Source organism: Juglans regia, chromosome 1 (genome assembly GCF_001411555.2).
Source record: "Juglans regia cultivar Chandler chromosome 1, Walnut 2.0, whole genome shotgun sequence".
In the NCBI taxonomy this organism is placed as follows: domain Eukaryota; kingdom Viridiplantae; phylum Streptophyta; class Magnoliopsida; order Fagales; family Juglandaceae; genus Juglans; species Juglans regia.
The window spans coordinates 35,907,190-35,929,794 of record NC_049901.1 but is presented as its reverse complement, the minus strand read 5'-3'; the positions used below and the strand labels follow the sequence as shown (position 1 = coordinate 35,929,794).

Here is a 22,605-nt window from a genome sequence, read left to right as displayed (position 1 = left end):
ATCCAAACGGTCCCTACAGCAACAAGCAGCTAATGTTGCAACATCTTTTACCTCAGAAACCATTCAATCCAAAGAAGCTTTCCTAACTAATCCGTACGTCGCAGGCCTCGGATCAGACTGCTGTATTTTTGAAGTGTTCCCTCTCAATGGGTTAATTTATGTATTTCAGATGTTTTCTTTCAGCTGTTAGTGTGACCTGTGAAGTCTCCCATAGCATGTACTCTTTTCTTTTCTGCTTACCATTTCCCTTCTATTCATACTTTCTGATTCAAATTGCAAGATAATTTATGGACCACCTCATAAATATGTTCATATATTCTGAGTCCTGACAAACAATACTTATCAATAATTTTGTGTGTTTTCTGCCAAACATGCAGGTTTAGCTCATAAAATCACTCCCATTTCTAGCAAATTGTAGAACCGAGGGCTTAGAAAACCATGGTTGGGGGGTATACATTTATTTTTTGAATACCTGTACATGTAGTTGCTGTGTATCATAGATTACATAAAGATAATATGGGGGTATTCCTGGGCCACCAAGAGAATACCTGCCAAAGATTAATGCTCCATTCAAATGCGTTTTTCATTGATGGTTCAAATGTTTCAGACATCCACTTGAGTAAATTCTAGAGCATTTGCGTCCGGATCTCGTGTAAAAATTGCTGGCCTCCCAGAGCGGCTAAGTGTGTAGGGAATACCTGCAAAATATAGTGAATAAGGCACACCTAGTCCTCAAGTATGAAACTGCCATTTGAAAATTTTAACTGAAATTGAGAGCCTACATCATTTAACTGGACTTGGATTTCGACTGTGATGCTCTTCTGAATATCAAAAACTTTTATTTGGTTATGCAATATCATAGACATACCACCAGAAACCTGTTGCTTTCTGATTCTATTATCATCCAGGACTCTTGCCCTCTTGTGCTAACCATTCCGAAACAACAATTCACATTATTCATGAGTGTAATTTCACCCATCCTTTTGAAACAATGATTTGCAGTATGATAGACTCTTCCTAGTTTCCTCCTGATTGCCTTTAAGAAGTCCAATGGCACATTCACTTTGTTCCCTAGAGTATTTTCTTTCCTACGGAAAGCTAGCTTCCTTGAATCAGAAGCAACAAATTGGTTTTGGAATCCTACGTCCGTCAGCCAACTCTTTATCTTCAGCCAGGACCAAATGCCTTGAATATTTTTTTTTATAAGTAAATAGAAACCAAAGGCCTTGACTATATCGTGGCCTTTCCTCCTTATACGAGAACATAAACCTTCCTAATAGATGACTCCAGCACAACTCAAAACCTTCAAACTTAACACAAATTGGTACCAGAGAGAAAAATGGATGAGGCAGGAGCCAGGGAAATTCCAAAATCGCAATGGAAAATGAGTTAACGGTTTCTCCCATAACATTGGAGTCACAAGAAGCACAGATGCTAAACTATGGAGTTTGAGGGATGGTCTTTCATTGGCATTGGATATTGGTGAAAACTATATGTTGAACTGGATGCCAAACAGTCCAAATTCACCCCTCCGGGACATACTAATAAATAGAGCACTGTAATATCTAATTGCAGGACTTTGCCTTAATCCAACACTCGCACAGACAGAGGAACTTCTGTGCTGATCTGCTAGCCAAGAAAGGCTGTGACCGAGCTTTATCTTTTGATCTTTAGGAATCCCTCCCTTATGGAATGGCTCAGCTTAGAGCTGATGCATGGGGGTGCATTTAAACCCCGGTCTTTTGTACTCTACTTTTGGCTTCAATATAATTTCCAATACACCAGGGGGAAAAGTCAAAAAGAAAATCTACCTACACAACCCTGTATATAGGCAACATTGTTTTTACAGGGAAAAACTGACAGATTGAAGAAAAGTAAAACTTACCAGCTTTATCAAGGATTGTTTTTAGCTTAGACACATCTCTAATAGCAATACAAGTATGACGATCCCGGCCACCATGTTGAGGCCGTCCAGTTAAGGGGTCTGGATTGGGAAGCTCCATCAAATGAATCATCTCAGAACCCACCCACAACCAAGCACCTCTATAAGGGAGCTTATCATCTGGCCTTGCCTCATTTATTTCAAGACCTAATTTTTTACCATCCAAAAAGAAAAGGAAAAGCTGTTCTTAAACTTACGTTCTTCTGTATAAAAAAAATGTCAATTAAACATTAGCATGAAAAAGTAACATACCCAGAACATTCTGATAGAACTCGAGTGACCTCTCAAGGTTTTCACACAGAATTCCAACATGGTGGACACTAACAACTCCATAATCTACATCAATAGCAGCCAAAAGATTAAAAGCATCGAACTTAATATCACATAAGGGAAAAACAAATGTGTAATGTTAAAGTAGATCATGATTTACATATAGCCAACAGCTTAAACTTTTTTTCACGTTATACTCTCTCTCTCTCTCTCTCTGTGCCAACGTATCTGTTGGGGAAGGGGAGGCAGGACATATACTTCTGCCCATTTTGCTATAGATGAGGGAATTCCTAATGTGTAAAGAGATATTGATAGAAAATGGGTAAATCTAACTATCTAGAGAAAATTTTACTGCGAGTACATGCATGCTTTTGAGAACCTTCTTATTATTTTTCCAATGCTTTCTATCACCTTAAATTTGAATTTATTTGTATCTTCCAATACCAGAATGCTATTAGATTCCAACCATGCAATAACACAACCGAGCTGACATACTCTCTCACAATCTTTATTCCACTTTGAATGAACTAGGAACGTCAAGCACAAAAGATCCAACTAAATCCATTTAAGTAGAAAATGACAAGAATTGGCACCTTTGCCATCGACACTGACTGACTCTTTCTCCAGCACTTCCCCTTCAACAGCCATCTTAGCATTTGTCATGAAACTAAGCCGGTGCAATCTTTCATTTTTCACAAAAGTCAGATGAGCTTTGGGTTGTGTGATTGTAGACGTAATGGAACTCACGCGATTCACCTGCAATAAAAAGATAGAAGGAGTCCTCAAAATCATCAGGATAATATCAGGGTAATAAAAGAAAATTGATATGACTAACTGGAAATACGAACAGCAAACACAAGAAGTGCAACGATCTTAGATAGCTCCTAACCATTCCTATCAATAACCTCACCAAGAACCTTAAGCCAAAAGGCATAGTTCAATCATGTAAACTCCAGTAATGCCAACACAAGCATAGGCTACACCTCAACGTAAAACAGAAATCCTCCATTGCAGCAACTCATCTGGGTCTTTCTTTATTAATGACCATAGTTATTTTTTCAAACTTTTCAAAACAAGTGACTATTAATTGAGAAAAAGTTGTGGTTAACTTATATCAACAACTTTAATATCCAAAAACAATTGCATTCGATGAATAAAATTTTCTTACTTATAAAACCAAAAAAAAAAAAAGCTACTATGCGTGTTGGAATAGATGTTTCACATCGTAAGGCCCTGAGACGCTTTGTGCTCCACTCCATATCGGCTCTGCTAACTGGCGGTTAGCACTTTCAATTGTATGGCCACCTCAAACCACACAAACTCGCTTGGATTACTGCATAATTTGTATGGTTCTATTCCATTCTTCCTCCACAATTCATTCCCCCGTTAGCCCCACTGCCACTGCCACAACACGCAGCCTTAACATTTTTCTTGAAGCCATAATTTGATGGGTTATACAAGCGCTCTCCAAGCGCAATTTGAAAAAAAAAAAAAAAAAAAACTAAATCTATCAGATTTGAGGTTGAAATTGTTGTGCCTAGAGACTTTCAAACAGCGATATATGATCAAACTACCTTGTGTAGGAGAGATGCCGTAGGACGTGGACTGAGAAGGGAAGCCATGGAAGAGCAGGAACTCATCTGGGTCTGTTGTTACTTTAACCACTCCGTTCTTGGCTCACATTTTTCATCCAAATATATTAAATAAATAATTTGTTCTTGGCATTAAATAATTCATTATCTAAACACTAAAATTAAGAGCCACTACTTCTCCCTTGGGCAATCCTTTTGAAAAATTAGTCCTTTGGATTCGTAAATGAGTTGACATAGTTTATGAATAATAAAATAAAATATTTTTAAAATATTATTTTTTAATATTATTATTATTTTAAGATTTAAAAAAATTAAATTATTTATTATATTTTATGTAAAAATTTAATAAAGTTATTTTTAAATTTGAAAAAATTAAATTATTTATTATATTTTGTGTGAAAATTTTAAAAAGTTGTAATAATAAAGATGAGATAAGTTGAAGTGAGTTGAGGTGATTTGAGAATTCAAACAAGGCTGAACGCTCTCAGCTCTCATTGGAGCTACCGCTTGCATTATTTTTTATTTTTAGTTTTGTTTTGTTTATTTTTGTTTTTACTTTGTGATTAAATAATTATTTTTTAATGATGTTGTAATTTTTTTAAAAAATATATTTAAAAGTATTAAAAAATACATGTAAAAAAAGTAAAAAAAAAAAACACATGAAAATAACTAGCAGGAACAAGGAAAATGATACTCTCACCACTGATTCTTACAATTCTATGTTACTGTTGAAATTTTTTATTTTATTTTTTAATTATTCTTTTTACTTAGTCATTAAAAAACTATTTTTTAATAATATTGTGATTTTTTTATTTTTTAAAAAAATATTTAAAAGTATAAAAAAAATACATGTAAAAAAAGACAACAAAAAGAAAAAGAACAATTATATCTAACAGTAGCTCCCAGCTGTAACTGGGGGCGGTGGACATAGCACTACCCAAAACTTTTTTGATAGTCTCTAATACATGCTTGATGCTCTGTAATTACAATATAAGTTTCAAATAGGTAAGTTTCGTAAAAGTCCTATATAAAAATATGGGTCTCACTAATAAAAAATATTTTTTTATATTCTTTATAAAGTGTGATTTCCTTTTTTACAAAAACTTATGCAAGACTTATCTATTTGAGACTTATAAAAATTATTTCACATCTAAATAATATTCTCTCAAGTTGATGTCTTTAAATTTATTCTTCTCCTTTTTCTCTCTGGAAAAGGGGTGGAGGGGCTCTTTAGAGTGAGGCAATTATAACGGTCTGGGTGGTGGTCCCAGTGGAGGAAAACACGTACGACGACGGCAAGAGGAGTGGAAATACGGTGAAAGAGGAGACTGCAGGGCATAGTGAAAGGAGGAATTGAAGAGATGGAAACGAAGTGGACGAGACTACAACTTACGGAGGAAGAAGATCAGGAGGTTGTGATGGGTGATGATATTTTAGATGAACTGAGTGAAAATGGGGATAGGTGTTTGGTGGGAAGGGTTATGGTAGAAAGAAGCATAGGAAGCGGAGTGATTGAAACAACTATGACAAAAGTTTGGAGAATATCAAAACCTGCATCCTTTCGGGAGGTAAGAACCAATGTGTTTGTGATTACATTTGCAACGCAAGCTAATAAAGAGAGGGTCTGGGATGGGAAGCCCTGGCTGTTTGATAATTGTCTGATGGTACTTAACATTTATGATGGATTGAATCAGCCAGACGCACTATCCTTTACTATAGAAAGGTTCTGGGTTCAACTCCATGACCTCCATTTTGCTTGTATGAATAGAGATTGTGGTATGCAGATTGGAGGAGTGATTGGGAAGGTTATTGATGTGGATACCAATACGGAAGGGTGCGGTTGGGGCAAATACTTGAGAGTGCGGGTGGAGTTGGATGTGTTTAAGGTTCTAATAAGAGGGAAAAGGATTACGGTAAAAGGGAAAAGCTTATGGATCCCTTTTAAGTATGAAAAGCTCCCTAGAATCTGTTTTGAGTGTGAAGAATTTTACATAATGGGGGGCTATGTCCAAATAGGGTCTCGATGGAACCATGAGGAAACAAGGGGGAGAGGGGCAATATGGCCCTTGGCTCAGGGCAGATTTAGGTGAGAGGAGGAGCTTTGGGCCTTTTCTTGCTAAAAAAGGATTTGATGAAGAGGTGCCTACTGTTCGATCTAAGATTCCTATAGTAGGGGAGAATAGGTCTGAAAATAACCAAACTCTTGAGAAAACTAGTAGGGAGGAGGATAGAAGTGTGGAGGAAGGAAGAGATGAGGGAACTGAGATGAGCGATAGAATGGGAGCACTAGGAAAGTCAAATGAGAAGGTTAATGATAGCACTTTTCCAATGTGTGAACAAAGAGATTGCAGAATAAGGACCGAGAAGGAAGGGGTTGGGAACTCTGAAGCTGTTGAGCTATATCCTGAGGAAGTAGTTAGGCCAGCCCATAATATCATTAATAAAGGTGGAGGGAGATGAAATAGAAGGGCAAGGGAGAAAGGAGAGAATGCTGAAACTAGTTTGACACAGACTCTTATAAAACGTGGGAGGGATGATAGTAAGGAGGCTAAGGAGTTGGGAGGATTGATTAAAAAAGGAAGGCTAGGGGTCGGGGCAGAAGAATATGAACTTGTAGTGGCGGAGGCTGTTGAACAGCCCCGCCAAACATTATGAAAATCCTAAGTTGGAACTGCCGAGGGCTCAGGAACCCTCAGACAGTTCAGGACATTTGCTTGTTAGTGAAGGAAAAGAAACCCAACGTTGTCTTCCTAATGGAGACAAAGCTGAAAAAAGGAAAGAATGAGTGGATAAAAAGGAAGCTGGGGTTGAACAATTGTTTTGAAGTTACTGCTGTTGGCAAAAGGGGTGGTTTAATGTTGTGTTGGGAGGGTGACATGGTTGCTGAAATTCATAACTATTCTCAAAGGCACATTAATTATTGGATTACAAATCCTGTGACAAAGAACAAGTGGCTGTTTACTGGCTTCTATGGCCATCCCGAACTGCAAAAAAGGAATGAGGTGTGGAGGGTCCTAGCCTCTTTTAAACCTGAGTATGGGATTGGCTGGTGTGTTATGGGGAATTTTAATGAGATCACTACACATGATGAGAAATTGGGAGGTAGACAAAGGGGGGAACACCAAATGGCTCAGTTAAGGGAGGCACTTGAAGCTAGTAATTTACATGATGTGGGCTGGCATGGTGATAAATTTACATGGAGTAACAGACACATAGATGAAACTTTTACTAAAGAAAGGTTGGATAGGGCTATGGCAAACCCCAAATGGTTTGATGCCTACATTGATAAATTGTTAGAGGTTTTGCCAGCAAGGTCTTCTAACCATAGGCCTATTGTGTTATGGGTTGATAGGCAAGCAGGAAGGGAAGGAAATAACAAAAGGCACTTTAAATATGAGGCATCTTGGGCCTTGGATGATGATTGTAGCAGAGTTATTGAAACAAAAATGGGGAAAGGAAGAGCTGGTTCTTCACATATATCTCAGGTACAGAGGCTATTGGTAAACTGCAGCAAGGTTCTAACCAACTGGAGCTATTGGAAGGAAAAAGCCCGAGGAAGAGTAATAAAACAGAAAACCGAAGTATTAAAAGGGTTACAATATGAGGAGGGTAAGGAAAACATGGCAGCTATAAAGAAGGTTCAAGAGGAAGTGGGGTTGTTATTAGACCAAGAGGACCTTAAGTGGAGACAAAGGGCAAAGAGGGACTGGTATAAACTGGGAGACAGAAATACCAAGTTTTTCCATGCCTGTGCTTCACAAAGAAGGAGGAAAAACTTGATTTTACAAATCCAAGTTTGCCATGACAGGGTCTCTTATGAAATGGTTGAGATTGAAAGGGTCTTTAATAACTATTTTGAAGGCATTTTTACTACCTCTAACCCTTCGGTGGAAGCCATTGAGGACTGCATTCAAAACCTGGTTCCTAAAGTTTCAATGGATATGAACGAGAGGCTAGACTTACCTTTCACAAAAGATGAAGTGGAGATGGCTTTGAAAATGATGGGGCCTTTGAAGTCTCCTAGACCTGATGGCTTTAGTGCAAGTTTTTTTCAACAACATTGGAGAATTGTGGGTGACAAAGTTAGTGCTAGAATGCTTGAATGATGGTAATATCCCTCAATCTCTTAATTACACTTATCTTGCATTAATTCCTAAGGTGAATATGCCTATGTTGGTTAGTGACTATAGGCCAATTAGCCTTTGTAATGTAGTGTATAAGCTGTGCTCAAAAGTAATTGCCAATAGGCTAAAGCTTGTACTGCCTCTTGTAATTTCCCCTAACCAAAGTGCTTTCCTTTCGGGAAGACTTATTTCTGATAATGTCATGATAGCTTATGAAGTGCTTCACACAATGAAGACAAGGCTGAAAAGTAAACATGGGAGTATAGCACTTACACTGAATATGTCTAAGGCTTATGACAGGATAGAGTGGAATTTTTTAGAAGCTGTGATGAAAAGGTTGGCTTTCAATGAGAAATGGGTTAAGCTTGTGATGAGCTGTGTAAGTACAGTGACTTATTCTGTTCTCTTGAATGGTAAGGCTGGTGGTAAGGTAACACCTACGAGGGGTTTAAGGCAGAGAGACCCAATCTCTCCATATTTATTCCTTTTATGTGCTGAGGGATTAAGTTCCTTACCAATCATGCTGACCAGATGGGGGTTATTAAGGGGATTTCAGCGGCTAAAGGTGGTGTGAGAGTCAATCATTTGCTCTTTGTAGATGATTGTGTGCTGTTTGGCAGAGCAAAAAGGGATGGATGGAGGAGATTGAGTCTTATTTTACAGAAATATGAGGTAGCTTCAGGCCAAATGTTAAACAAGAAAAAATCTTCTTTGTTCTTCAGTTATAACACTGATGAAGCAGAAAAGAAATGGATATTACTTGAAGCTGGTGGTGTTATATGTGATAGTTATGAAAAGTACTTTGGACTTCCAGCTATGGTGGGTAGGTCAAAGTACAAAACTTTTAGAGGAGTTAAGGAGAAGGTATGGAAGAAGATAGAAAGCTGGAAAAACAGCTTCTTATCCCAAGCAGGTAAAGAGGTCCTCATCAAAGCAGTTCTACAGGCCATCTCATCCTATACTTTGGGTGTTTTTAAATTGCCAACAGTTTTATGTAAGGAGTTGAATTCTTTGTACTCAAAGTTCTGGTGGGGTCACAAAGAAAATGTTAAGAAAATACATTGGTGGAGTTGGGAGAGGCTGGGAGTGCAAAAAGCAAGAGGGGGGTTGGGGTTTAGGGATATAGAGAGTTTTAATATAGCCATGTTAGCTAAACAAGGCTGGCGTATGATTCAAAATCCCTCTTCTCTGGTTGCTCAGGTTTATAGAGATAAGTATTTTAAGAACTCTGAGTTCTTAAAGGCTAAACTTGGTATAAGTCCTTCCTTCATTTGGAGGAGTGTGTTGTCAGCCAAAAAGTTATTGAAGGAGGGCTTACAATGGAGGGTGGGTGATGGAAATAATATTAAGATTTGGGGTGAGAAGTGGTTGCCTACACCTACATCAAAGTGTGTGCAATCTACTGTGAAGGAATCCTGGGAAGATATAAGGGTGAACAAGCTGATTGGGCCAGATGCGATATAATGAGATGAAGGACTTATTAATGAATTGTTTACACCAGAAGAAGCCAAAGTTATTGTTCAAATTCCTTTGAGCAGAAGGGGGTCTTCTGATAAGAGGTTTTGGAGCTTTACAAGAGATGGCTTGTTTACTGTTAAGAGTGCATACCACCTGGCAGTGGACATGAAAAGGAAGGAAAGAGGGGAAGCATCAACTAGAGTCAAAGATGAAGCTGTTTGGAAATTTAGTTGGGGGATGGAGGTGCCAGCTGTAGTTAAAATGTTTTTGTGGAAAGCTGCTAATAACATCATTCCTACTAAGAGTATTCTGGTTAAAAAAAAAGAGTTGGTGAAAACCCATTATGCCCAATACGTGGAAGGGGTGAGGAAACTATAATCCATATTCTTTGGAGCTGTCCCTTCTCAGCAGATGTGTGGGCAGAGCCAAGCAGTCTAGTACAAAAATGGGCCACAGAGGAAAGGGCTTTCTTAGAACTATGGATTAAGATGATGAATAAGCTAAACAAAGAGGAGATGGAATGGATTGCTACCACAATGCGAAGGATCTGGTTAAGAAGAAATAAGTATGCTTCGAAAATCAATTCTACAGTCCTAATAAACTGTTGAAAATGGTTAGTGAGGGGCTTGAGGATTATAAGTCAGCACAGAGTTTTCAAGATGGAGATGCAGCCACTACTACTGCTAGAGTACAACTGAAGAAATGGCAAAAACCAGATGTTAATGAGGTGAAAGCCAACTGGGATGCTGCTACAGACATGGAGGCTAAAAGAATGGGGATGGGGATTGTAATTAGAGACGAGGAAGGGGAAGTGTTGGTGTTTATTTGTGATGTCAGAAAACATGTTGTAGATCCTGCTTTAGCTGAGAGTTGGGCATTATGGAAAGCTTTAGAAATATGCAATGAACTTGCTTTGTCAAAGGTGATCTTCGAAGGAGATGCAGCATCTGTCATCAACAGGATCAACAAAGATGTGGAAGACCAGTCGTCGATGGGGCATATTCTGGAAGATATCAAACAATTTTTTAAAGGGAAAAGGGAGTGGAATGTAAGGTTTGTGCCTAGAGATGGGAATAGAGTGGCTCATCTGCTAGCCAAACATGCTCTAGTTCTAGGTGAGGAAAAAATTTGGATTGAGGAGGGACCGTATGTAATATGCAATGCTGTATTGCATGACAAAAACTGTAATGTCCTGAATGATGAGTAATACAAAGTTGTTTTGAATTCAAAAAAAAAAAAAAGAAGTTGATCTCTTTAAGTATTTGAATTAGAAGAGAGACATACGTATAAAATGAGTATATTGCCTTATAATTAAATATTATTGTGCGTCAAGACGATTTAAAAATATTTTTCACGGTTTCATGGGGGACAGAAAAAAAAAAGGAGTAGTTATTAGGTGCCCTGAGAGTAAGAATAACGCTATACTCCCATCTTTTTATAGGATTACACATTAATTATAATTGTTGTTTATATAAATAATTTTAATTACATAACATATTAACGTGCAGTGATAGGATAGAAGTATCGCGCCATTAGTACTCCATAAATACTTTATAATTTTTCGAAAAATGAAGGTCCTATAACATTTTTTTATGTTTGTCGAAATAGCAATACTACCTACAGTCTCTAAATGAGAATTATATTATAAATCTAGTTAATTTTATCTTTAAATTTTTTCAAAATTACAATAATATCCTTATCAAAATGGTACTTTTTTCTATTTAATGAAAGACTTGCACATACAATCTCCATTTGGGAACTACAAATAGAATTTCTCTTGTCGAAATAGTTTGGGTACTATTAAATAAGTAATAAGTTCTGTAAAGTTAGGTTTGGAGAGTAATTTGTGATAAATGTTATAAGTTGAATAAATATTATTAGAATATTAATTTTTATTGTAATGATGATATGAGATTATTGTAATAATAATAAATACTATTATTGTTTTAGAATTTGAAAAAATTGAATTGTTTATTATATTTTATGTGAAAATTTATAAAAATTATAATAATGAGATGGATTGAGAGTATTTCTTAATCCAAACTGGCAGTTTGGATTGCAAAGTCTTCTCATCTAATCTTATCTCAACATTCAAATATTACAAAGGTAAATATTTTCAATTTCAAATTTTGAGTTTTTTTATCTAAATTTTTCTAAATTCATTTGTAAATTTCCAAACAAAACAAAACACAAAAAATAATTCAACTTTTTTAATTCACAAAACAAAAATGATATTAAAAAATGATATTATAATAATATTTTAACTTTATAATTTTGTTATTTAACTTTTTGTCTTTTCTTTTCCAAAACTTTGTAAAGTATCTTAACTTGAACTATTTTACTACTATTCACAAATTATTTTATTACTATTTACACATCTTATGTTATGATTCTCAATGAAAGAATAGATGGAAGAACACAGGAAAGGGAATTTATGAACACGTAAAAATAGCAAAATGAGGTAACTGGTAGAAAATAGACTTCAGATAAATTGGCTACGCCTTGAGAAGTTCAAGGCTTCCAATTCCTCCATATAGTTCCAGCTTTCAAGCAAAATGTTCAGATGCCCACAATGAATTTCCCCATTTCTCTTATATCCTCAGAGGGATAACAAACTAGACAAATATCCAAGCAACACGTGTAAAGTAAAATAATAAACTCTGAAACTAAACCACTATAAGGACTCAAACAACAAGTAAATGAAACACTTAAATGACAAGTAAATGAGGACCCAAAATGTTGTTGCTTTAGTTGAACTCCAACGACGTCGTAAAAATCAGGTTCATAACAAATTCTCTCCCTTTAAAAAATCTTTTCCTCAAAATTTTGGGTAAGGTTGCAACTGTTGAACGACCTCATTTACTTTCATAGAATCTTTCCACAAGAGCAAAACTCGAGAAGCTTGCCATTTTTTTTTTAAACCCCATTTAATGTAGTGCAGACTTTAACAAGTCAAATGCAGAAATGCACCATTATCCAAAATCAAGACGTTGATATTAAATGTACAACCACCAGGAAGGGAAAAAAAATTCTTCTTTTCACCACCTTTGGTCGTCTTCACAATTCCCATAGCTCAAGACAAAGGTGTCTACTTCTTTGTCATATTAGGCCCCACTGTCTCAATAGAGAGCTTATATAAAAGAGAAATGATACTAGCAGTCGTAAATATGCAAGCGTCGTGCAATCGATTTGAAAAAAGTAAATAAATATAGAACTCACACGAAAAAAATTAATTTTTTAATAGTGGATCATACTCTTTTTCAAAGCGACTGCACGACGTTTGCACATTCCACGACTGTATGTAGCATTACTCTATATAAAATAACTTGGCCATCAGAACTAGCAGAGAGCAGTACCCTATTATGGCTATTGCTGCAATATACATCACCCTTCCGCTAAATCTCACACAATGATGCCAGCAAATATGCTATTGCAATTCTCTGTAGTATACCCATCCATCTCATATGTTCAATATCCACCCCATAAGTTAAATCATTAAGGCCCTGGAAGAAGCCATCTTGAAGAAACAGGCCTAACATTAAAAGCTTTGGAGCCCGTAATATTATTTTTCTAGTTGCAACAGCTCTGCATAACAAATTCTTGTAGGTAAGTGCAAGTGAAATACCAACAATAAAGAGGAAAAATGGCATGACAAAATCTGCAAGTGTTAAACCATCCCAAGGCGAATGATTAATTGCAGGTAGGATTCCACCAGCATTATCCACGAATATCATTAGCTCATCAGAGTCAATAAATTCCACCAAATGTGGTCGGCTATGATTTAGGGAATGAAAACTAAATTGATTCCACCAGACAGAACCTTGGCCATCACAATCTCTTTCCACAAGGGTTTCTTTCCTTTCCTCTATCAAATGGCTCAAAAACCATTTAAGTGACAATATGTCAAACAGATAGTGAGCAAAAAAATATTTCTCATAAGGAATGTTTTTAACAACAGATATTTTTCAAAATCCAGAATATGTCCTCTTTATTGCTCATTCAGTTTCATTCCATTCAACTAGGAAAGAGTCGCCATCTTTACTTGTTCCACAAGAGAATAGTATGCTTCCATCAGCACTGTAGAGCATTCTAGTGCACCCCTGTGCAGGTGCATCATAGTCAACCCTGGAGCCCATATGGTCATACAACCAAGCCTTAATTTTCCTGTCAACAACAGTTAAAATTATAAACTGAATATTTTCTTTTTGGTGAGGAAAAATGGAATAAACAGGTGCTTCATGACTTTCAAGGTTAAAAAGTCTTCTTCCAGACAAATCCCAAACCTTGATTAATTTATCAACTCCACCAGTTACCCCACACAATTGGTTATTTGAGTGTGAGAATGCCAAGTCATTCACACCACCAACGTGAGCATCACTTTCTGAAAGCTGCCGTCGATCAATTGACCCATTGTAAGAATGCAAGTGTATCAAATGTTTGCTAAATGCAACCCCCTTAATATTCTCGGCAAACTCAATCGTGAGATTTTTCCATGGTCCTCCACCAAGGGTTACAAGAGGAAAATGAAGGGCTTCAAATATCTCAAAAATGTTTTCAATGGTATACTTTGCACTCAAATCTCGGTAGGAAGTGAAATTAGAGATAAGGAAAATGTGGTTACCACTGAGAGTACCGCCTAACTCTTTAGCTTCATTTCCCCACTTCAAGTACTCAGAATTTATTAAGTCCCCATCAGCAAGGGTTTTTCCAGGCTTTTTATCAAACAACTCTGGTGCACGCTGGTTACCATCGTTTTGAAGTGCTTCAATTTCTTGTAAAGTAAACTTCGCCATGGAGACAGACTTCATGCGATGTGGCCAACACCCTCTCTCACAATAGAGAAGAATAATATTCTGCTGATTTCCAAGTGAAAGCCAACTCTCACAAACACAAAGAAGATGTTGAATCAAAGACAGTGGAAGGAAGGGATAGCCCTCATACTGTCATGGATAGTCCATGATGGTAACCTCATCCTCGCATAATATTCCCGCAAATTGGCTCTGTTTCTCACCCTTGCAGAAATTGAAAGCAAGAACGGAGAAATCTGGAAATTCCTCATGTAACGCCACCATTTCTTTGTGGGTTTGATGTTGTCCAACCACCAGTGACTCCACCCCATACTGTTGCGTTGCGGCTGGGGTTTGGGATTTGTTGGGGTCATCCATGGCCAAAAAGACCCGAATTATCCCAAGCCGACACACAAACAGAGACAAAGAGTTGCATTTTGGCCAAGGGGGATGCATACGAGTCATGTTCCCTTCCCTGGATCTATCTCAGGTCCCCTAGAACGAGAGAGTCAAGATGTGGTTGAGCTGTCTTCTAGATTTTTGTAGTACCTAAGTTGGCTGGTTCTTTGTGGTGAATGCCGTGAATTGTAGAGAATGACCATGATCCTAATCACTGGGTTTGAATTTCTACAGACGGATGGGATCATTTCTTTGGGGATCTCTTTGAGAACGACTTCCGTGAACACTGCCACAGATTTCGTAGTTGCCTTTTCTACTCCCTCCACCACAGCTTGGTCTTCCCTTACCAAGCAATTTTCCATTGAAACTACTAATGTCTATTCATTTTCTTCCTGCATTATCGATTTCTGTATTTCTTCCACCTCTACTATGCTTTCTTCTTCATTTTCCTTGTCTTACCATTGCACCCAAGATTCCTGCATCCACTTTCAATTTTGTTGCATTTCATCGAGTCTTTATGTCATCTACTCTAATTTCTCCAAAATCTTTTCCAGCAACACCAATTGCTCTTTATTTAATCGTACCACACCCATGAAGAATCGGTGGCTCTGGATACCACTTGTTATGATCCTCAATGAAAGAGTAGATGGAAGAACACAGGAAAGGGAAGTTATGAACATGTAAAAATAGCAAAATGAGATAAATGGTAGAAAATAGACTTCAGATAAATTGGCTACGCCTTGGAAAGTTCGAGGCTCCCAATTCCTCTATATAGTTCCAGCTTTCAAGCAAAATGTTCAGATGCCCACAATGAATTCCCCCATTTCCCTTATATCCTTCCTCTAAGGGATAACAAACTAGACAAATATCCAAGCGACACATGTAAAGTAAAATAACAGACTCTGAAATTAAACTACTACAAGGACTCAAACGACAAGTAAATAAGGATGGAGAAATTCATCTAACTATCTTATTTCATCTAACTATCGAAACAAAACCTAAATGATGGGGAGAGGATAATGAACAAATGGAAAATGGCTACAAATATGTCGATTGGTTGTCTCTTGGCATGGAACCAGAAATATGTCACCACTTGGGGTAATTTTTAGCGCATTCTATTAAATGATTGCTCTTAGGGGTATAATTGGTCCGATTCGATCTGATTCTGTATATTTTTTAAAAAAGAACCGATATATATCGGTTTTGAAATTTTAAAAACCGATATTGGACCAAATCACTACCAAAATAGAAACTTCTAGTTTTTTCGATTTCGGTTTGGTCTTTTTTTTTTGTTTTACGGATTATTTATGTTAATAATAATATAATGTTTACGTATACTAAACTTTTAGCCTATTTATTTTATAACATAAGTACATTATTTTATAAATGCATACTAGTATAGTATTGAATTTAACTATAGTCTATATAAGTTCTAGACTTATATAGAACTTATATAAGTCTAAAATGCATTTACAAAAAGAATATATATTATAATTTATTATACAAAAAATGTATTTATCATTAATATATATATCTATCAAAAGTAAATTTATATTAATAACTTAATATTATTTTTTATGTTTAAAATTAAAATTTTATATTATATTAATTTTTATATTATAAGATTAAAATTTATATGTTATATTAAATATTATATTAAAAATTATAAAGATTAATAGATTTGAATAAAAATATTAGAATTTCATGTAATGTTAATTAGAAATTTAGCATATAATATATAATATAATATAAAAAAAATCATAAATATATATACCATATGGTTCAATTTAAACCGGTTTTCAAAATATGAAAACTAGTATTGCACTAGTTTAGGACTGATTTTCATTATTAAGAACTAGTACCACACTGTATTGCTTACAAACTAGACTGAACCTACCGGTTCGATCCGGTTTAACCGGTTTTTTTTTTTCTTTACACCCCTAATTGCTGTAAAGTGCACACTGTAAGATTCCAGTTGAGACTTAGGGCATGCTTGAGTAATGAGATAAAATGAAAATTCTGCGAATAATAATGAAATAATTTGAGTTAAGATATTTTATTGAATTTTGAGAATAGCGAAAAAAAATTGAATAAAAATATTATAAATTTAGTTTTTTTAATATTATATTTATTTCAAATTTTTTTAAAAAATGTATATTTTTTATATTTTATTTTAAAATTTAAGAAAATTATAATGATCAAGTAATGAATAAATAAAATAATTAAAAATTAAAAAATATTTTATATTCAAATAAAATGATAAAAAATCTTGATACGAAAAAGAGAATCAAACACTCCTTACTTAAGGCTGTAGAATATTAAAAATGGTAATGTTAAATATAATCTTAGGATGAACCAAACTTCCGTATTTTTTTTAAAAAAAAAGTTAGATCTATCTTTAAAAAAAGTAATTTTTTTTATATGAATTTTATATTTATCTATTTTTTTTAAAATAAATATACAGAACTTATGCATTTTAAAATTACAAATATGTACCGTTGGTAACACGCATACCGTGGAGATCATCGAAACGGTGGAGCAGAGTGGCGCATTGGAAACACGCATACCGATGACACCGCGCGTCACACAGACATCGACCAAAAGGTGCATCTTCCTAGGCTGGCCAGTGGAGCCAGGTGTAAACGACACGTAAGCGGTTGGTTTCCAATGGGACTTTTGTAGTAGATCTAAACTCCAAAGATCCCGAAAAATTTAACAAGAAAAGAAAATATTAAATATTAAAATAATCTATTTATTTTGGCCGATTTATTTGAAGAGTGGGATGAAATAAAATTTTTATGAATAATAATAAAATAATTTATGAATAGTAGTAAATAATTTGAGTTGAGTATTTTTAAAATTTTGAGAAAATAGAGGAAAAAAGTTGAATAAAAAATATTATAAAATTAAAATATTATAATAATATAGTTTTATAATATTATTTTTGGAATTGTTTTTTATTTTTTATTTAAAAGTTTGAAAATTTTGTAATGATTAGTTTGAAGATTTTGTATTTGAATTATGTTTGAAAATAAGATAGGATGAGATGAAATGAAATCAGATGAAAATTTTGTATTTATCTAAATCCCAAACCTACCCTGTACTAGTATTGGATTAGTCAAATGCCAGCCAAATCTTTTTTTTTTTTTTTTTTTTGAGTTAAAACTCTTGTATTGGACTAGTCAAATGTATATTTGTGAAACTTTGAGTTACAGTAATTTAGGGCCTCTAGTCATATTTGGAGAGTCACTATAAAAGGACCAAATCAATATTTTATGATTTTTTCATCCAACTACCTCTCTCTTTTAATATTAAATTTTAATATTAATACAAAATATTAAATATAAGTGTACTTACAAAATATTAAATTTTAATATTAATACAAGTGTATTTACAAAATATTAAGTTTTTTTAAATATTATTAAAATATATAATATTATATTACTATTTTAACTTTATGATGACTAGTCCAATATGAATTAACCTCTCTAAAAATTTTGGTTATAACCAAAATCTCAAATTCTAGTCAAAATTTAGACTTGCTATCAATTATTAATGCTCTTATACAGTTTATGCCATAGACTTTTAAAAACGAATATATTTGTATGTACAAATTTTAAATAAAAAATTATATATCTTATAAAAAATAATGTGAGTATTTTACTATTTTTTATAATTGAATCAACTTTCTTACAAAAGATTTACACAAAATTTAAGCATTTAAGACTTGTATATATTATTTGTTATCTTTATTTCTATACTTTCATCTTCAGTCAATTTGATCTTTCTGTTACAAATTTATAAGACCTACCAATGGAAGTCACGTCATAAGCAATAGAAATGCGTCAGGTGTCAACACGAAAATCTTAAATATAATTAACTTAAATACTTACAAGAAAAACTAAAAACATTTAAAAATTAAAAAACATAAAAATACTAAAAAACTTAAGTTTAGATCTCTTTCTTTATTTTTTAATTTAACATTTGTTTATCTCTTAGTTTTTTAATCTTCAAATTTGTGTAATTTTTTGTGTTGACACGTGGCTGGTTTCTATTGGTGATGACGTGGATTCCATTAATAAGTATGATGGATATGCGATGAAAGGATTAAAGAGTGCTTCTACATATCTGCCCAATTGTCCACATACACCACACGAAGTGTGATGTGGTTTTTTGTTTTTAATAGTTAAACTTGCATTTTGAGGAAAAATATTCAAATAATTTATTTTCGAATTTCCCTCCCCCCGCTCCGTTCTTCCTCCACCCCGCGTTCTTCTTCCGCCAATGGTCTCTTCACGTTTGTCACCACGTTCTTCCTCCACCAACGGCCTCATAGAACAGCAGTTTTTCTTTACATGCAGTGATTATCATGAATGTTATTTGGTTCTATAGAAGCAGAGGTAAGAGCACTCGCATCGGTCTCGCCAAAATGAATGATTCTCCAAAATTTGATGAACGAGAGGTTTAAAACACTGGCATTGAATTCGGTAAACATGAAAACTTAAACTTTGACCTACAGTAAATTTATTTTCATCTTCATATTTGAAGAGTCACTATTCATAATCTATCCGAATATTTTATTATAAAATCACTTGTTTTAACTGCTCATCCCATTTTCGCCCGTAATTTCATTTCTTTCTTCCTCTTCCGCGTCTCTTCTCCCATTTCTTTCACCCACAATCCGAAAAAAATTTCCTCTATTTCTCTCTTTCCTCTAGAGCCCGACGCTACCCTCTTTCTCTATTTTTCCCTCTATAGAAATTTAAGCTCCAAACTGCAAATCTTTGGCTCTTCAATGGGTCTTGGCTTTGAGGTAACAACAGCTTTGAGTTAAATCTTTGAGATTTTTTTTGTTCCTTAATCTCTTATAGGTGTTTCGTTGTTCTAGTTTCCAAAGATAAAATCTTCAGTCTTTTTATGTAGTTTTGTATTTTTATGTAACATTTGTGTAGAAAATGAAATGAAAACCTAGAATGGAGTGTGGTACAGAAAATGAAAAGGGGAAAAAAAAAAACTCACCATCGGAGCAACAAGTAGTACTGGTCTTGGTTTGCTTTCTCTGTAACAGTTTTTTTAAGGTTTTTCCCTTTTATTACTTTGTTGATTTGAGTCTGTTATAATGAAAATGTTTGAATGGAAGAATCTTTGATAGATTTGGATTTTTTTTTTTTTTTGTTATTTTGTTAAACATATAAAGTATATGCCGGGTGCTTCAGGTCCTGTAGGTATTTTTTTCATTTGTTATCTATGGCAGTCAACAGTTAGAATTCTGCAGACCAACTTCCATGCTATTGTCAGTCAGGACTCAGGGTGATTGTTATGTTATGTTTTGATTTGCTATATTATTACTTATACTTATCAAAGGAGTTATATTTATTTATAGTAACATTTTTCTGCCCACTATAAATGACTAGGGAATTGCATCATACTTTTATAATTTTATCATCTTTTGTGAACAAAATATCATACTTATAGGTGTTAAATCTTGAAATGCTAATGCCTGATCACAGTCTTTTCTCTGTTCAATTAATGCTTTTACGTTGAGATGGAATAAAAGAAAGGAATATCATCAAGATGTAAGCTTGAATTGGTATTTTAACTGTCCGTTCCAATTCCCATCATGGAAATTGGAAGGTGGTAAGAAGGAGAATATAAGAGTTAAGGGGCTTAGATGATTACATTCTAACTTTTCACTTTACTGGAAAAGAACTTCAAAAGCACTTTGTGGACAAAAAAAACATTACTCAATTTCTTATGCACAGTTGAATTCCGAAGTCTCAATCTGTTTTGGATTTTGGTAATAGAAAATCCTTTGAATAACCTTACAGAACTTGCCAAAAAAAAAAACTCTTTTGTAATTCTGAAATCACGATATAAGGTTATATTTTTCTGTTTCATGAGAATCCATTTATGAAAATGGTTTTATGATGTTTCTCATTCTCACTTTCCCATCATGGGCACTTGATGTTTTGATTGAGTTATTATTTTGAATTTGACATGAATCATAAAAGCTGTTTTTATTTTTTATATTGAAATGCAAAGGGATTAGGTTCATGAGCCCTGTTGATCTTCTTTGCATACCAGATCAAAGTGCACATCTTTATATATATATATATATATATATATATATATATATGCACAGTTGATTGCCTTTTGCCTTTTCTCTTTGGTGACTTTTCCATTAGGTTTCATTGCTTTGGTGTGTTTTAATAATTTCCCTTGCTGTATTTTTTGGAATAAATATAGATTTAAATATAGATTCCAAAGGGATTGGGCTGCAGCTTGTTTTTATGATGGAAACAAGTCGGTTGGCTACACTAATTCTAATTTCTTTGGTTGGATTTTGCTATTTTTAATCAGATGCGAGACTTTAGGAAACTCAATGTTTTTCACGACTAGTCAGTCAACTTGAACTTGTATAATGGTTGGGATTTGATCGTGTTGGAACCATACGGGATGAGATTAATTTTTGTGGGAAGGTATTGGCTGTACAGGTATGATTGAAAAGGGGATGAATCAAAACTTCCAAATCATGCCTCATGTTCAGTTCGTACTTTTCTAGGCTAATCAACATACTAGTTGTATTCACGTCAACCAATAAGAGCATTGCTTGAAAGATTCATGCATATGTTTAGTTTAGGAAAGTTGGCTTTATGATTTATATTTTGTTCAAATGGAAGGCTTTAACTCACCTTTGAATATTAGAATAATTCTCTTCTGGTATAACTGTAGTCCTCTTGCACTGGGTTTCTAGAATCCGGATACCTTTTACACTATCTCTTGTCTTATCCTCAGTATGAAGATGCCTCCTTCAAATGTTTTGGGCTTGCCCTAGTTTGCTTGGTTGTGGGCCTTATTGGTTTGGGTAAGTTCGTATCTATTTAGTAAGTTGTTGGAAGCTTTTTTAGTTTCTTGATGCGCACACTAAAACTTGGTTTACTTGCTAGGAAGAATTTACCTCAGTTGATGTTCACTATCTTTATCCTCATGCAGCAATTGATTCTAGTATTGGACTAAACCCAACTCCTCTTTTGGAGCTTTCAACTACAATTGGCAGCAAGGATCTCAGTTAGCTTGGGTCAAAGTTGGATTTGATACAGCTTCTAGTTCCTTCCCTCATTAGTTTTAGATGAAATCAATTAGTCTTTCCCATACTCATTATTTTTTGTATTTAGTCATGTCAATCATCAAGTCAATGGCCTAGAATTTGCAACAATGCATTCTTGATAGATAAAAGAGTATTTTCCATACTCATTATTTTAATTCTTGGTTGGTAATCAAAACACTTGCTTCACTGGGATAAAGGTCATTTGTATGAAAAGAATCACAAACAGAACAAAAGGCTTTCTTGTAATCATTTAAACAAATATGTTTGTTGGTTTCAAATATTATATATGTGATTGTTGGGTAGAAGAAGGGTTGGCAAAATGTGTTTGTTGGATTATTAGGTTGAAGAAAAAAATTAGTTGAGAAACAATAATTTAAGTACAAATTAAATTATTAATTAACATATGATTAGTGTAATTGTAAAATATGAAAAAATAAAATAAAAATATTATTATTAAAAAAATAATATTATATTATTATTTTGATGAATCTAATGGCTAATTCAATGTGGGGTTATAGATAGGAAGGTTTTGGATTTATGGAAAAAATGTATTTTTTATCAAATTTTGAAGATGGCTTTGATGAAACCAATGCCAATGCTCTAAGGGGAAAATAGCAGACATGGAAATGATTAGTGAAGCAAAGAGAACCCGTGAGGTACACTAGAGTGATGTGGAAAGAAAGGCCCATGGATACAGCTGTTTTTGCTCCATTCCCGATCAATGAGTGGATAAAATGTTTCTTACAGCCTAAAACAAATTTGGGAATCGAGGACAATAGAGAGCAGGGAGGGGAGAGGCTTGAGAGAGGGAGACGTGGGTTTCATGTATTTCGGGAGGGGAGGGAGAGGCGAGAGAGGGAGACGTGGGTTTCGTGTGAACCGGAGTTGTTGTTGGATCGGTTTGTCATGTGGGTTTCGTGCGGCG

General features: G+C 34.6%; 3 protein-coding genes across 4 annotated transcripts; 1 reads left to right on the top strand and 2 right to left on the bottom strand.

The window, feature by feature from the left end:
- Nucleotides 1-405: 405 nt before the first annotated feature.
- On the bottom strand, nucleotides 406-3,900 carry LOC109009074. Its single transcript, XM_018989418.2, has 5 exons — nucleotides 3,787-3,900; nucleotides 2,806-2,968; nucleotides 2,195-2,278; nucleotides 1,886-2,089; nucleotides 406-698 (listed from the first exon to the last, which is right to left on the bottom strand). The coding sequence occupies exons 1-5, from the start codon at nucleotides 3,850-3,852 to the stop codon at nucleotides 604-606; spliced, it is 612 nt and encodes a 203-aa protein (XP_018844963.1). The 5' UTR covers nucleotides 3,853-3,900; the 3' UTR covers nucleotides 406-603.
- Nucleotides 3,901-9,996: 6,096 nt separating this feature from the next.
- Nucleotides 9,997-10,593, top strand: LOC109008447. The gene has a single exon (XM_018988540.1). It carries the CDS (start codon nucleotides 9,997-9,999, stop codon nucleotides 10,591-10,593), a length of 597 nt encoding a protein of 198 aa, XP_018844085.1.
- A 2,530-nt stretch (nucleotides 10,594-13,123) lies between these two features.
- Nucleotides 13,124-15,390, bottom strand: LOC109009057. Of its 2 annotated transcripts, none has more exons than XM_018989415.2 (2): nucleotides 14,008-15,390; nucleotides 13,124-13,550 (listed from the first exon to the last, which is right to left on the bottom strand). In XM_018989415.2, the coding sequence occupies exons 1-2, from the start codon at nucleotides 14,192-14,194 to the stop codon at nucleotides 13,405-13,407; spliced, it is 333 nt and encodes a 110-aa protein (XP_018844960.1). In that variant the 5' UTR covers nucleotides 14,195-15,390; the 3' UTR covers nucleotides 13,124-13,404. The 2 variants fall into 2 exon arrangements, with proteins under 2 accessions (XP_018844960.1, XP_018844955.1); XM_018989410.2 differs by having other exon boundaries at nucleotides 13,670-15,389.
- Nucleotides 15,391-22,605: the final 7,215 nt, after the last annotated feature.

What these genes read in the sequence shown, in the direction of transcription:
- LOC109009074 (XM_018989418.2), bottom strand. Translation starts at nt 3,852, where the DNA reads ATGAGTTCCTGCTCTTCCATGGCTTCCCTTCTCAGTCCACGTCCTACG. An exon ending in CGGCATCTCTCCTACACAAG is followed by an intron (nt 2,969 to 3,786) that starts GTAGTTTGATCA and finishes TTTTTATTGCAG; the next exon opens with GTGAATCGCGTGAGTTCCAT. An exon ending in GTTCTATCAGAATGTTCTGG is followed by an intron (nt 2,090 to 2,194) that starts GTATGTTACTTT and finishes GTAAAAAATTAG; the next exon opens with GTCTTGAAATAAATGAGGCA.
- LOC109008447 (XM_018988540.1), top strand. Translation starts at nt 9,997, where the DNA reads ATGGTTAGTGAGGGGCTTGAGGATTATAAGTCAGCACAGAGTTTTCAA.
- LOC109009057 (XM_018989410.2), bottom strand. Translation starts at nt 14,194, where the DNA reads ATGAAGTCTGTCTCCATGGCGAAGTTTACTTTACAAGAAATTGAAGCA.